This window comes from Medicago sativa, chromosome 8 (genome assembly GCF_051527215.1).
Source record: "Medicago sativa cultivar Bolivia chromosome 8, Bolivia_mono, whole genome shotgun sequence".
Lineage (NCBI taxonomy): Eukaryota > Viridiplantae > Streptophyta > Magnoliopsida > Fabales > Fabaceae > Medicago > Medicago sativa.
The window spans coordinates 77420977-77437118 of record NC_140756.1 but is presented as its reverse complement, the minus strand read 5'-3'; the positions used below and the strand labels follow the sequence as shown (position 1 = coordinate 77437118).

The window sequence follows — 16142 nt, the reverse complement described above, 5'->3', positions numbered from 1 at the left end:
TATTAATGTGACGTTAATCATAGTACATTACACAAATTAACTGTGTATTTCTAAATATTTATGTGGTGACTATATTGTACAAATTAAAACAAATAAATTCTTTTTCTTGGAGTAATGTATAAACAAAGAAAAATGTTTGGTGGACACCCTAACATTAACATACAATTGGCACATTGAAAGAAAAAAAAAATAGAGAAATGATGTATTCGGACATTATATCGACAATGTGATATATACAACAAATAAGTTGTTGAATGTGTTTCAGAAATTTACTAGTGTTCAAATATATGAGTTGATAAATAATTGGCTCACTTGCTCTAACTTAAACAATATATAAGGTGTTAAAGAGTTAGTTGAGACGGTATCCTCAATTCAACATAAGTAACATATTTCTTTCGATGTCAATTATAAACAAAAATTCATTTTTTAGATTCATCAATAATTAATAATATATTTAATCTGCAATAAAAAACAAATAAATTTGTTAGTTATAATTAAGTCACGAGGGAGTTATAGTTTAATTTCCTGAGGAAGAAATATTTAACTAGTATGGTTTATAGTTTATTATTAGTTAGTTGAATAGTTTGTTAGCTTGATCTGGTGAGTCAAATAGAACCTTGATGACTTAGTAATAGCTAGAACACATTACCCGCACTAACTTTACCTTTTTAAGACTGCCACAGCACAGTTAGTTATTTCTAGTCTCTACCTTTACCCTTCAAGGGTAGTTGAAACTGAGACTTGATTGTCTGTTGAAGCTGAAAGTGATTATTATGCCATGCCAGGCCCTGGTCCTCACATGATGTATGCCATGGGCTCAGGCTTGTGTTTAACCACCGTCAGTAACGGCAGGTTTAGCCCACACCACACACTCATCTACACCATTAACTCTTTCTTTGGACCTGATATTGGTTCTTTCTCTGAGTGGCTTGTCTCCCTTTTTGGTGGTCATACTCTAGCCTCTACCGTTGCTGATTACATCCACCATCCTTTCTACTACATCATTATCTTGGGATATCCTCTATGTCTTCTTTACTCTAGGATCTCCTCTTTTCTTCTTCATAAACACTTTCTAGATTCTTCTCTCTCCAAGGTAATTGATATAGTTGTTTCATTTCATCATTTATTATTATTATTATTATTAATTAATAACTTTGATAATTGATATTGCAGGTGCCACTTACTAAGATGCAATGTTTGTTCTTGGTATCTGCTGGCTCTTTGACTCACTTCTTTCTTGATCATCTCTTTGAGGTAATACTCATTAATACAATAACATGTTGATGCTGTTTTTGTAACTGTTTGTGTTTGTTTCTACAAACTACTAGCTGATTGATCTATTATCCTAGTTAGGGAAATCTGCCTAAAATAGTAACATGTATGGACTTTCTAAAATTAAAATCAATTTTTGATACTATATATGTTTTGTTTATTTATGTCCAATTTTGACAAGTAGGGGATGTTTGATTGTTTTCACATTTATTATTTTCTTTAATTCCATGTCATGATGATTTTTTTTTTTTTTTTGAATAAAAGATGCTTAGAGCATTTCATTAATAATAAGGTGTTCAATACAACGAGGTACATAAGAATAAGTGGTGGGACTAGCTAATAATGTGGCAACCCCCGCTAGCGTGTGAGCTACCTCATTCGCTTGTCTCCGATTAAACTCAACCTTTGAGTTGGTGAAATGCAAGTCGAAGAGACTTCTACAAGCGGAGATAATGATCCCAAATTCAGAGACATCCGGGCGAGACTTGTTAAAAGCATCCACTGTAGTTTTAGAGTCCAAGGCAAAATCAACATTATCAAACCTCATATCACTTAACCATTCCAAAGCATAATAAAGGTCCATAGCTTCCCCTACGTGAACAGAATGCACAACCGGTAAAGGAATAGCCTTTGCAAGCACAAAAACTCCCTCTTCATCGCGTATACACATGCCTAAACCTGTGATATTCATATCATTCGAAAATGCAGCATCAATGTTGCACTTGAATCTGCCTTGATGAGGCCTCTGCCATGACAAAGAGGATGAACCATGATCAGCACGCACTGCTGCTACGCGTGGCTGCACTCTACGGCTGATCATATCAGAGATAATATTGTTATTGTGCGCTGCTGCAAGTGTAAGCCTGCTGCCGTTAGCTTCTGCCAACCTACTGATATCAGCTCCTTCGGACATGTTGTTGCTGCTGTGTGCTATGCAGCAGGTATATTGGCCATGCTCCAGTCCTCTACAAGGTGAAGAGCCCTATCTACAACCTGCGCCACTGTTTCCGACACGTCTTGCCAAAGCTTTAAGTTCCTATGTTTCCACATGCTCCATAAAAGGGCAGCAAAATGTTGGCTCGCATCACGTGAAAGTTCCTGCACCAAAAGGAAGATCAAATCTGTTGCACAATTAGAGTTAGTACAGGCTTGCTGTATTTTCTCCCACATTCCAGCTCGAATCCACACCTGCACCGCAAAGGAACAATCGAAAAAGACATGATGTAGATCTTCCGAAGGTCCATCACAAACTACACAATTCATGGGGCATTGAACTCCTTTATCCTGTAAACGAACACGGGTGGGAAGGCAACCTCTACACATACGCCAAATTAGATTTTTAATCTTTGGCGGAACTTTTAGTTTCCAAATCCCGGACCAATATCCAGCTTTCCGCAGATGAACAGTGTCAATCAGCTCCTCCACACAAAGTCTCCACACAAAGTCTGTAGGCACTTTTGACTGAATATAATCCGTTCCTCTCCACCTTCCAAATCAAGGCATCTTCAGTCACTTGCTCAATCAAGGGAGTTTGTAAAATGGCTGCAGCCGAGGCATCATCGAATACTTGGTGAATTACCTCCACGTTCCACGTCTTAGAATGAGTATGAATTAAGCTATCCACTCCAAAATTCCGCAATAGATGCGCGTTGGCAATATTAATATCCAGTTTTGCTCCATTGCCTAACCAAGGTTCATCTATAATAGGGATGGATCTGCCTGACCCTATACACCACCGAGATCCTCCTCTAACAATAAAACGAGCTTTCAAGATACTTCGCCACGCGTAACTTGGATTATGACCCAAAGATGCTGTCAGAAAAGTATTATTGGGGAAATACCGCGCCTTAAAAATACGAGAAGCCAACGTATGAGGTTCAGTCATAAACTTCCATGCTTGTTTACCAAGCATTGCCAGGTTGAAAGCGGTAAGGTCTTTGAAACCCATACCTCCATTGGTCTTGTGCATCGAGAACTTCTCCCAAGAAAGCCAGTGAATACCTCGATTGTTAGACCCACCGTGACCCCACCAAAAAGCATTCATCATTTTCTCAATAGTAGAAATAATATTCGATGGTAGCATAAAAATACTCATGATATAAGACGGAATGGCTTGCAAAACGGATTTGATCATAACCTCTCGACCCGCTTTAGAGAGACACTTGCTGCTCCAAGTATTAATTTTCTGCCACACGCGATCTTTAACATAAGAGAAAACAGCTGTGCGATTTCTACCAATCATCGATGGTAAGCCCAGATACTTACCGGTGCCTAGAACAGCATGAACTCCCATAATGTTAGTTATAGAGTTCTTCAAATTATCAGATACTCTTCGGCTATAGAAAATCTCGGACTTCGGTAAACTTATCGATTGGCCGGACGCTGCTTCATAAGTAGCAAGTATAGACTGCATGACTTGCGCCTGGTTCTCAGTGGCTTTAAAAAATAAGAAACAGTCATCTGCAAAAAGCAGATGGGTGACTGGTGGAGCTCCACGACAAACAGAAGTGCCACGAAGGTCGCCCCTGGCTTCTGCACGTCTTATTAGAGAAGAAAGCCCCTCCGCACAAATGATGAACAAATAAGGAGACAGGGGGTCCCCTTGACGCAACCCCCGCCCCGGGATGATGGGACCAATCAACTCATTATTAACCAACACAGAGTAGTCCACTGTTTCGACACACATCGTCATCCACTGAATCCATTGAGAGTTAAAACCCATCCTAGCCATCACTCCTTTCAGGTAGTCCCAACCAATGCGATCATACGCTTTACTAATATCGAGTTTCAAAGCCACACTACCATCAGCAATTCTAGTATTAGTATTCATGGAGTGGATAACTTCGATGGCAACCAAAGCATTATCTAGAATGGACCATGATGATATTAACCTTGAAATTTTTACATTTGTTCCGTTAACATTGTTAACCTTTTTAAATCTGTACATAATTTTGTTACACAGTGTTTTAACAAACTCTGTCGGAGAGGGAAACAACAATAACAGAAACTGTTAGATGCATAGCTGAATCTTAATGAACTCTTGTACACTAATACTATTCTACTAGGTTTCAACTCTGGTTTGTCTCTTATTCTTGTCTCATAAGGTGGATATGTTTTTCGGTTCATTTCCTTATTTTTCCTTAGTAATCTACATTTTGAAGTTCTGTATCCCTAGACTTCACAAGTAGAGTGCTATTGGCTATTATTTTAATGGAAACAAAGAAAGAAACTGCAAATGAAGCTAGACTCTATAAGTTTGCAAGTCATCAAAGTGTCAAAGCCAAATAAATGTTCTTGCCGTGTTGTTACAACTCTTCCTAAAAATTGACACTTAAACTCTTAACTGATTTGAATTTATTACTCTAAAAAAATCTTGTAGGAGAATGGGAAAACAACCATGTACACTTGGATTTTGAGCACTGGTTGGTGGCAAGGAAGAGCACCAGTTAACCCAGATGCTGTTGTTGTAGTTGGCTGCTTGTGTGTTTGCTTAATTGGTGGATTCTTTTACCTCAACAGGTGTTTTGTTAGACCGCTTTCCACTCACCAACACTTCTCTCCCACCCTATATTATTTCGGATTTTGGTTTCCGAATGGGAAAAAACTTTAAAAAAGACCCCATTTTTTCGGATTATAAGATCCAAATGTAGGGCGCGCAAGAAGTTGGGGGGCCGAAAAGAAATTCTCGTTGTGCTATTGCAACTTTCCATAGTATCAAGTTATACTATAGAGATACCAAGGTTTTGACTTGTTCCTCTTTCTTCTTCATTGCCTTGCAGGGCAAGTTCTTCAGACTCAATAAAGAAAAAATCATATCAGTCAATGCTACTTATGGTATCCATAGCTTCTTTATACTGCTTGTGGTGTGCAATTCAGATATACGTGATCAGTCCGCGCCGTCCAGCAATTGGAGAAGAGGCTGATCTTGGCGTTATCATTTTTTTGGCTTTCTATTTCTTTCTACCTTATGGTTTGTGTATAACGTCCATGCACCCAAAAGATCTTGATTCTAATCAAATTCCACGTTAACCGTGTTTACTTTGACATATATGTTCTGCTTTTGCCAGTCCAATCTGATTACTAGGTTAGCTAGAATCTCGCTGCCAGTCACCTGTATAACTCACCAGTCATATGTGATGTTAAACATGAATTTAACTAAAATTGGAAGCTCAACTCTTCCATACCATACATGTATAAATGTACCATGCTCTGTAAATTGAAGCAAAGTGATTGAATGTAGAAGTTTGACATTTGATTTCTATCATAGTGTTCTTGTAAGTTGTCGTATAAAGCATATTGTATTTGTATCTGTTAATCACATTAATTTCGCCCGTTGACTATGAAATTCTGGTTTTATATCAAACCTCAAGTCCTTATAACATTAACAAGCTTGTATAATGGATGAATTTCTGGCTGTTCCAAGTTACGACTCCACCATTAGTTAGATTCACATCTTTTTACATCAAAGTATTTGGTTACTCACCATTAGTTTCTACATGAAAATAATCACTATATTTTTATATTCAATCAATTGCTCATTTGATTTTTCTTTTGCATTTAAAAATTCAACTTTGCGTTGGTCCTAAAATGAACAATCCATTGAAGAATAAAAATTTAGAGATTTTTTTTTTCTTATTGTAAGGACCATTTTTTTTTTTGACAAATTTTAAGGACCATTTATATCCCTTTGCTCTTGTGATAAAATTTTATTTTTTTAATTATTGTTGGAGATCTAATTGTCTTTTTGAAACAATATTATCACAAAAAACTGACTTATGAGTTTAAATACCGTCTAAGTTGTCCTCGTATATCCTTCTCAATGACTGAAATTTGTTTTATTTAATTATTCACCATTAAAAAATGTTTGTATTTAGGAAAAGAGTGAAATGTTTTATTTTCTTATAGACCAAATTAGGTATAGTAGTTTAAAAAAAAAAATAGGTCTACTAGTAGTTTTCATCAAAGACTAAAATAGTCTCTCCAAAATATCATCCACAAAAAATGAACTTATATTTGGCAGTACAGCGAAAGGAAAATATTTTGTGTACACCCGTTGAGGTTGTAAACATCTTAAAGTAAAGAGAAAAAGAATATTTTCGTAAGCTTAGTTTAGTTGTAGAGATATTGCATATTTATATGCGAGGGTCGGATTTTGAACATCAAACGTCTCACTTCTTTATATTTAAAATGTGTGAGCTCTAACCACTAAATTACTAAAAAAATGATGTGACATGTGACAATTTGGTGATGTTATAGGAGGAAAGAGATGCAAAGAAAATAAGGTATTTTATTAGCGAAGAAAAATATTTATGGTGAAATATATCCATTTCCACTTGCATATCATATGGTTTGTATGGAAATTTTAGCTACTCTCCCCTTGCAAACCATATGAGCTACCTAAATCACTTTTCCTCTTAATAAATACATAAAAATTACTGCTATTTTCACACTTTTTTTTTTATTACTTTAAACAAACTCAAAATTTAAGATTGCCCAAATTAATAGGCTTGAATTTGAGTTTTCCCAAAAGCAAATTTTCCTTTGTGTTTGTCTTCTTCCCGCTTTTCTCCATACGTCCGGGTTTATTCCCTGCCGCAAACGTCATCCCAATTCTCTCTCTAGTCTCAATAATGCTACCATTTCCGCTTAATGGAAAGACAAACTTTTTCAACTCTTTATTAATACAAGCAAGAATTCAATAATGACCCTTCAAATTAACCTCACAAGAGTGGGGAAAGTGATATCCATTTTTTCAATATAATAATAATGACATACATTAGCCCTTTGAATGGTTTTTGTAAGTTAGTATTTCACATCATATTAGCGATAAGATTAATATCAACAAGAACGGTTACCAAACAAATGGTGCATATGATATGAAAAGTCATTTTTCACATTGACACGTTTTGTTTCTATTTTATCACCATAATCATTACAAGGACAAGAAACACCGACAGGCAATCACATTCACGTGCTCTCAATCATGGCAGCTCGCACACTTTCTCGTTTGCTCTCTCGCTCCCTATCTTCTTCTTCTTCTGGAGCTTCTGCTTCTCTGCTTCGCTCACCACTAGGTATTCAATTCCTTATCCTGTAACTGTAACTGTGTGTGGATATGTTTTTTTTCTTATGCATGGAATGAAATTTCTGGTTTATGTTTTGTTTCACCTCAGGACGAAAATCTGAAGGGTTGATAAACACAAACAGATTTAGCACCGCTGCAGCTGTTGAGGAATTGATTACTCCACAAGTTTCAATAAATTATACACAGCATCTTATAAATGGAAAGTTTGTGGATGCTGCATCAGGTAATGTTTAAAGGTCCTTATTTGTTACTCAAGGAAATTGTTAATTGTGTTGATTTCAATGATAAAATTAATATAATATCATTTGCTAAAATACCCTTATTAATTGTAGTTAGTGAAGTAGTTAAGTTGAATGAAATTCAATAAATAAGGGTATAATAGTGGAAAAAAATAAATAAATGGTATTCTAAAGTGACAATTATTTTGATACAGTGAAAATGACAATTATTTTGATGCAGTGAAAAAATGCTGGAGAGACGATTATTTTGAGACATTTCCAACATGGAGTTTCTTTTGAGGCTCTTAGATTAAACACATAGTTTCTTTTGATTTCAGGGAAAACATTTCCAACACTTGATCCACGTACAGGGGAAGTGATTGCTAATGTTGCTGAAGGTGATGCTGAAGATATTAACCGTGCAGTATCAGCAGCTCGCGAGGCCTTTGATAATGGACCTTGGCCTAAAATGAGTGCCTATGTAAGCATTTCCTGCGGAGTGTCCTTTCTTGCATGAACTTAAATTAGCTTGGGATTTATGATTATGATGATGGTTTATTGATAACTCTTTCAGGAAAGATGTCGTATATTGCTGCGTTTTGCTGATTTGGTTGAGAAGCACAATGATGAGATTGCAGCTCTGGAGGCATGGAACAATGGAAAGCTTTATGAACAGGCTGCCAAAGCTGAAGTGCCTATGTTTGTGCGTTTATTTCGCTACTATGCTGGTAGGATCAGTAACAACATGTTCCTTGTGTCAATGCTTTTTTAACTGTTGTAAAAAGAATAATCATGCTAATATCCCCAGTCTAACCATTATTGTTTTTACAGGTTGGGCAGATAAAATTCATGGGCTGACAGTCCCGGCTGATGGAGATTATCATGTCCAGACATTGCATGAACCAATTGGTGTAGCAGGACAAATTATACCTTGGAATTTTCCTCTACTTATGTTTGCTTGGAAAGTTGGACCAGCTCTAGCAACTGGTAATACCATTGTCCTCAAGACTTCTGAACAAACACCGCTAACGGCTCTAGTTGTGGCAAAACTACTTCATGAGGTCAGCTCATAACCCGTAAGCCATGCTTTGATGTCAAAAGAAATACAGAATGCTCTGATGTGATGCCAATTGTGAAACAATTACCCTTTGCCTTTAGTTTTTGACCTCATAAGTTAATCTCAATTTTGGCTAGCATGCTGATTATCTTATTTAGATTTGGGTTAATTATGTTTCTAGTCCCTATAAAATAGCGACCTTGTAAGTTTAGTCCCTACTTAATTTTAATAGCATTTTTAGTCCCTATAAAAAAAATTTACTTATAATTTTAGTCCCTGCTAAAACAAAGTTTGATTAATTATCCTTAAACTCTTAAATTTTTGAACGATTTTTTTGAGACAGGATTAGAACACTATGAAAGGTTCGTTTACTAAAATTTAGAATTTTCTGACATGAAATGAATTAAATATGAATTTTTTAAAACGACAAAAGTTAAAGATAAAAAGTAATAAAGTCTGGATGTAGAAATCAAATTTTGCAATAATTTTTTGCGGACGAACTTTTAGTAATGTTCTAAACATGTCTGCAAAAAATTGTTCAAAAATTTAAGAGTTTAAGCATAAATTAAACAAATTTGAATTGAGTAGGGACTAATACTCAGTGCAGAAAAACAAAATTAGGGACTAAAAATGCTATTAAAATTAAGTAGGGACTAAACTTACAAGGTCGCTATTTTATAGGGACTAGAAACATAATTAACCCTTTAGATTTCTATGACCATGTAAGTTGTATTTTTATTTCCAAATGTTAAGTTGTAATCTTCACACTTTTGGGCAGGCCGGTCTACCCCCAGGTGTTCTGAATATAGTTTCTGGCTATGGTCCAACTGCTGGTGCACCTCTTGCAAGTCATATGGATGTGGACAAGGTATTTTTAGAATCAAGCATCTTAACTTCTACTATATATTAATATATAGTTCTATAAAGCATCACCGATGAACTTAGCTTGATGTTAAAAATGCATTATTCCAATCCATTATGCGTTACTGTTAAATATGTTTAGGATACTATCAAAATGCATTATGATTGAGAGCATGATTCGTCCAAATTTCATGATGATATTGATAGTAGTTCTTGTTTATACCTTACTGTATAAGAGAGGTTATAAAAATTGGTAAATAATGAAAGAAATCAAGACATGTTATCTTGAAGTTAGCATTCACTGGATAAAATTGATTCATTATTTGGCATACGAATTTAATTTTTTTACTTCTAATTTTGCAGCTAGCATTCACTGGATCGACAGACACCGGAAAAACTGTACTTGAGCTGGCTGCAAGAAGCAATCTTAAGCCAGTGACATTAGAACTTGGAGGGAAATCGCCTTTCATCGTTTGTGAGGATGCTGATATTAACAAAGCTGTTGAAATTGCTCACTTTGCTCTTTTCTTTAATCAGGTTTGTGCAATCGATTTCCACTACGTTCTAAAACAAATACGGAAATGTGGAGTATTAGCTTATGCCTTATGCTGGATGCTTTTCAGGGGCAATGTTGCTGTGCTGGATCCCGTACCTTCGTACATGAGCGTATCTATGATGAGTTCTTGGAGAAATCAAAGGAACGAGCTTTGAGACGTGTTGTTGGTGATCCATTTAAGAAGGGTGTAGAGCAAGGTCCTCAGGTATTTTTATATTCAAGTTAACTTTATTACTATTGTAACATTACCCTATAGGTCTATGTTCCTTGTCTCATTTTTCTTTTTCTTTTCTAGTGTTTATTTGACTATCCTTTTCATGGGAAAAGCTAATGTTTGACAGAACAACACATTCTTGATCATACTGTGATTTAACAACATAACACTGTTTTGTGGTTCTTGCATATAATCACAGATTGATTCGAAACAATTTGAGAAAGTACTTAGGTATATAAAGTCTGGAATTGATAGCAGCGCTACACTTGAATGTGGAGGTGGGAGATTGGGTTCAAAAGGCTTCTTTATCCAGCCAACTGTATTTTCAAATGTTCAGGTATAGATTATTTGCCACAAGTGACTGTTTACAGAAATGCACCGTAAGATCGTGTATTGTGGACCATTTTCTAACACATGCTAATGGCTATTACATAGGATGATATGTTGATAGCTAAAGATGAAATATTTGGCCCAGTTCAGACAATCTTGAAGTTCAAGTGAGTGAAATTGAAATCCTACTTGCTTGTTTTCTTTGTTAAAATTCAGGAAGATTACCATTATGTTCCAACTTCAAAGCTATTCTGCATGGGATCTGTAATACCCATACTAAACGTACCTAGGAAGTTTAGCATGTGCATTAAGTTGATACTGGATACATTAAAAATTTACAACTACAATTCCTTGAATGAGTAATTATTACAACAATGCACGTTCGTACGATCGAATAAGCTCTACTACTAGTCCAAAATATAGAAACTGCATCCTTGAAATCCCTGTCATCCTGCAGCGGGTACGAACGAACACTTGCTGAAACATCCATTCAGCTACTAGCTTGCTAAACCAACCTGTTTATCTGAAACAAATAAGGATTGGGGTGAGAAATAATGTCTCAGTGAGTTCTACCTAATCCTAGGCTATAGGTAACCTCAGGGGAAACCTACGGTCACCACGTGTCTACAATACTACCTGCCGGTTGATTATACGTGTGTGGGGACTTGCATACTTAGACGGTCGTGCATGCTAGGGCCGTCATAAGATTCTTCTTACCTTGTTATAGGCTTCACTTCTTATACGTGTCATGGCGGTCGAGGAGAAACTAATACCGCAATGCCAAGAATACGCCCTACGTATCGAGGCCTAAGTCTAACATAATCATGACACGATTCTAAACCGGACGATTAGGGGAACCCTAAGATCGTCATCGGCATATCTTTATCTATTTTCTCTATTGCATAATACGATGTTTCTAACAACGTATCTTATCTTACTGTCATTCTAGCTCTGGATGATCTACGTCTATGCTTTATTAATTCTTGACGATCTACGTCAAGGCTCTATAACAACATACACATGTCTAATAAATATGCATAATCAGATTCATTGATTAAGTTAGCGTGTAACAAACAAACATTATCTGAGTTCATTTTACGGAGAGCCCCGGGTGGAGTAAACCCGAGCACAATCCCTATCTAACCGATGGAACCTATCTAAGGAATAACCAACGGCACTCCTGCAGTGACGTGCGGGTTCCTTACGGCTAACCCCGTTTCACCTAATGGAAACCCCTTGAGCCAACCTAGTGTGGACACAAGAGACACGACCACTACATCTTGTTTAAGCTTTCTTTGTGAATAGATATCTAATCGCTTCACAGCTTTAATAAAGTTCTTGGTCTATAAATGCATGAGTATTAAATCTATACATGCTATCTCTTTTACCTCGGATTCCTATACGATCCAACTAGAGGTAAACTATATGCTTGCTTAACTTACTATGTGAAGAGATATCTAATCAATTCACGTCTTGCCATACTCGTATGGCACTCTAGCTTCTATACGAAGGGAATAATATAAATCATTTCGCATCTACTCAAGCATAACTCATGTCTAACATTCTATTTCTTACATACTATTCTAGTTCTTGACAAGCTATGCCAAGGCTCTACTTTCATTCCCTTTCTTAGTTCATTTCTACCCGAGTATTCGGCTAAAACTCCCTGTGCCATTCTTGCCATACTTGTTAAGATTACCATGATTTTCATTTCAAGAATCATTTGATGTTATGTGCATTGCTTAGATGTTGTTTTGGGGTTATAAAGTTGTAATACGATGAAAGAAAAGCTTCGGAATGCACCGCCGGCCCTAAAATGGGCCAACATGCCAAAAGCACATTGACAAGGTTAGAGGCCTGCGCTATTAGCGCACCTGGGGCGTGGCCTGCCTGAAGAATTTCGCTATTAGCGAAATTTTCGCTAATAGCGTGGTTCTTCGGGTCTGTGGTACCAAATCTGCAATTTTTGACCCAAAACTCATCCAAATTGATCCTGCAATGCACCATAAGCATCCAGCAACATATAGAAACATTTATAAACATATTTCATGGCAATTTAACATCTAATCAACAAGAATTGGTCAAAGGGGCTTTAGGGTTCCAAACCCCTAATTATCATCAATCCATGAATTCTAACAAGAGATAACACAACCCAAGGGTGGAAAACTAACTATAGAACTCACCATAACATGTTTCTTGTAATTCCTTCAAGTTCCAAGCTCAAACCCTAGCTTTGGATTATTTCTTGATCCTTATCTTTTCATCCAATCCATGCTTTAATCCTTTCCTTCATGTGTTTCTTGCTTGCTAAGCTACCATAATCCATGCATGATCATGATTAGGAGGAAGTTTGGGTGATAAAAAGGAGAGGGGAGGGCGCATGGTAGAGAGAAGGAGGAGAGAATTATTTCTCTCAAACCTAGAGAGAGAGAAAGAGAAGTGAAAATGAATGGAAAATGGCCCTTGTGGCCTTATATAGCTCTTGCAACGTAATCGCGTCCGACCTGACACTGATACTTAAACCCATACCTGACTGATGTCATTGATAAACTTTCTCTGTTACACTTTCTTTCCATCAGCTTCGTCCTGTGGCACGATTGGCTGGTAATATTCCGATACTAACAAGCGGGATATTACAGGATCCTTCTAAATGAATCAATTTCATCGTTATTTGCAATCACATTTGAAAAGAATTTTATACACATATTCAATCATATTTCAGTATGGCATCATGCATAATATGGCTTTCTAAAATATCTACATAAAATTTTAAATGAAAATGATCAGACACCTGTCTAAAATGTTTGTATACGGTTGGTCCTTAGTTATTAAATTCTTTATTAAATTAGAATTCAAGACAGTACCTTGGAATATTTGTAGTGTGGCACGCAATGTGGAGTTTTTCTAATATTTTATATTTTATATTAATATAGGGACATTGATGAAGTGATACGACGGGCAAATGCGACACGTTATGGTTTAGCAGCAGGTGTTTTCACAAACAACGTAAGCACAGCCAACACTTTGATGCGGGCACTGAGAGCTGGAACAGTGTGGATTAATTGCTTTGATGTGTTTGATGCTGCAATTCCTTTTGGTGGTTACAAGATGAGTGGGATTGGCAGGGAGAAAGGAATATACAGTCTTCACAACTATCTGCAGGTAAAAGCTGTGGTGTCCCCACTAAACAATCCTGCGTGGTTGTAACTATTGTACTTGTTTAGTTTGTTGGTTGTGCAAACCAATTATCGAAAAGAACTTGTATGTGATTTCATAAGCTTATACAGTGACCTTGATTTACAACGATCTCGAGTTTGTATCAACAATTTAGAAGATAATGATTTATAATGATTTCGAGTTTGTATCATCAATTTAGAAGATAATGATTTACAATGATCTCGAGTTTGTATCAACAATTTTAGAGCAACAGACTTGTTATCATTATTCAGATAATTTTTTTTTAGTTATTATTATTTAAAAGAACAAAGACCAATTTTAGAGCCACTGACCTTATAATTGGAGAATGAAACAGTCAAAATCATCACCGTTCTCGATGGAAAATTAATAAAAGATAGTTTACACTTAACAGCTTACACAGTAAATTGCAGTAAATAACAACATCAATACAGATTGAAAACTAGTAAAGCATGAGCGAAAAAATGGTATCCTTGACAACAATAAAACTAAGATTCAATATATTATTAGGATAGAGGTGACTTTTGCTTATTCTTCCATGTTATCCTCCTCATCTTCATCCTCAAACAGATCAAGGGATTCAAAACCAGCCATCAACTCCTCCAATTCAGGGTCCTTTAAGAATTGATCACGTTCCAAGTTGTAATCAACTCCAACCTTATCATCAATCTCCATAGGAAGTGATTTCCAAGAACGAGGCTTCCCACATCTCTTCTTCTTTATTAAAATCACTTCAGGAATATGTCCTTTGTACTTGTCATATTCAGCGTCATTACTGTTAGCCCTATACAGGTCATAACCAAGAGCATGGTCACCAGGCTTTAAAAGATGCCCCAAATGAGTTCTAATAGAAAAGATTGTGTCATTCTTTCCAAAATCCAAAACTCGAGCAACTTGAGCATCAGCTAAAATATATTTTGTGCCACCCATAGTAATCTCAGATGGACCAACTTTAGATGAAACAGCCTCCAGATCCAACACTATATATTCCACTAACTCTCTGCTAGTAAGTAAGGATTTGAAGGATGCCCTCCAATACTGATCAGCATCTAAGAAACTGTACTTCAAGGTAAGTGGATCAAGCAAAGCAATGCTGTTAGTAACCTTGGTGCAAATCACAATAGGACCAATATTTCCCAAAGCTATGTAAGCTTTAGGACGCAAACAAATTAAATCCTCGCGACAAATGGGGCTGATTTCAACAGAAAATGTGTATTTATAATTGTAGTCATTACTCTTTGAATCATGAGAAACAAGTTGCTTATCATTACGACTCTTAATAGGAGCTACTTTTCCAATAAATTCCAAAAAGTTGTTACCGTGACTTCGTTTAGAGAAATAGAAGTCAATACCATGATCCATTTGTTTGATTCTGACAGCTCTAGCAGCAGCACCATGCTTCAGAATTAGCTGCTCCAAATAAAAGAAAGTACGCCTGTGCGAGACATGTTGCCTGAGTTGCACAACTGCAACCCACTGATCAGGGTTAGCCTGCACCCTGGAACATGATTCACACATGTGATCCTGTTGAACGTACTCAACAAGGTAAGACTGTTGGAGAATTGCTCCATTATAAACCTCCTTCTGAACACTGACTTTGACTTTTACCCTCTTGGAATGGGGCTCCGTCCAAATAAATTCTGCATTTACCAGCATCACTTTATTGACATTCATATTCTTTTGCAATCTTTTCAAGCAAAATGCCAACAGCTCCTTTGTTTCTAATTGTAGTCTGACCCAAGTTCTCGGTGGCTGCAAGTAGCTTTGGCACACGGGGCAATGCACGAGCACGTGGCGCTTCAGTAAGCCTTCTGTAATATCAACTTCTGCGCACAGACACTTCAGACACATATTGGTTGTGTTTGGTTGCATTGAAATCCCACATTTGCAGCACAAAACGTTGCCGATTGTTTGATAAATAGTGAACATAGCAGCTTCTTGTGCCATGCCTGATAAACCTGACATGGTAAGGGAGATAAAATAGCATCCCATTGAGAGAAAGTATAGAGAAAAAACCTTCAAATTCAAATTAATAAAAAAAAAAAAGTATGTAAGAACATCGCTAAAGTTGACCTGCAGAACCACTTCATTAAAATCATAATTATTTTGTCTCAATAGCATCACAGCAGTGAACTCCATCTTATAGCATGAAGTATGATCAGTTAATATAAGTTTAAAAATAGATTATCAGTTTTAGTAAGAGTGTTTGCAGTTCGACTCGGTTTGGATAACTCACAGAACAACAGTTCTGATCTGATTTTTTGCAGTCTGAATAGGTTCAGTTGATTCAGTTAGAATTGGATATCCATGCCATTACTCACAATTTCACAACAGTTTCAGTGACCAAGTGATTT

General features: G+C 36.5%; 2 protein-coding genes and 1 pseudogene across 3 annotated transcripts; 2 read left to right on the top strand and 1 right to left on the bottom strand.

The window, feature by feature from the left end:
• The first annotated feature begins 637 nt into the window (after positions 1-637).
• LOC146901757 (uncharacterized) lies at positions 638-5635 on the top strand. The gene is made up of 4 exons (XM_085736033.1): positions 638-1093; positions 1174-1254; positions 4652-4791; positions 5052-5635. Exons 1-4 carry the CDS (start codon positions 779-781, stop codon positions 5299-5301), a joined length of 786 nt encoding a protein of 261 aa, XP_085592159.1. The 5' UTR covers positions 638-778; the 3' UTR covers positions 5302-5635.
• A 1589-nt stretch (positions 5636-7224) lies between these two features.
• On the top strand, positions 7225-13989 carry ALDH2B4 (aldehyde dehydrogenase 2B4). Its single transcript, XM_085736032.1, has 11 exons — positions 7225-7346; positions 7446-7580; positions 7914-8056; positions 8150-8303; positions 8407-8636; positions 9411-9500; positions 9857-10030; positions 10117-10254; positions 10463-10600; positions 10699-10760; positions 13527-13989. The coding sequence occupies exons 1-11, from the start codon at positions 7256-7258 to the stop codon at positions 13798-13800; spliced, it is 1629 nt and encodes a 542-aa protein (XP_085592158.1). The 5' UTR covers positions 7225-7255; the 3' UTR covers positions 13801-13989.
• Positions 13990-14109: 120 nt separating this feature from the next.
• LOC146901755 (uncharacterized) lies at positions 14110-15735 on the bottom strand (annotated as a pseudogene). The gene has a single exon (XR_015023002.1). The product of XR_015023002.1 is annotated as an uncharacterized LOC146901755 (transcript).
• Positions 15736-16142: the final 407 nt, after the last annotated feature.

Bases quoted from the DNA above. Each gene is read 5' to 3' on its own strand.
- LOC146901757 (XM_085736033.1), top strand. From the start codon at position 779: ATGCCAGGCCCTGGTCCTCACATGATGTATGCCATGGGCTCAGGCTTG. The intron at 1,094-1,173 runs GTAATTGATATA...TTGATATTGCAG, and splicing joins TAGATTCTTCTCTCTCCAAG to GTGCCACTTACTAAGATGCA. The intron at 4,792-5,051 runs GTGTTTTGTTAG...ATTGCCTTGCAG, and splicing joins GGATTCTTTTACCTCAACAG to GGCAAGTTCTTCAGACTCAA.
- ALDH2B4 (XM_085736032.1), top strand. From the start codon at position 7,256: ATGGCAGCTCGCACACTTTCTCGTTTGCTCTCTCGCTCCCTATCTTCT. The intron at 8,304-8,406 runs GTAGGATCAGTA...TTGTTTTTACAG, and splicing joins TTTATTTCGCTACTATGCTG to GTTGGGCAGATAAAATTCAT. The intron at 9,501-9,856 runs GTATTTTTAGAA...CTAATTTTGCAG, and splicing joins GTCATATGGATGTGGACAAG to CTAGCATTCACTGGATCGAC.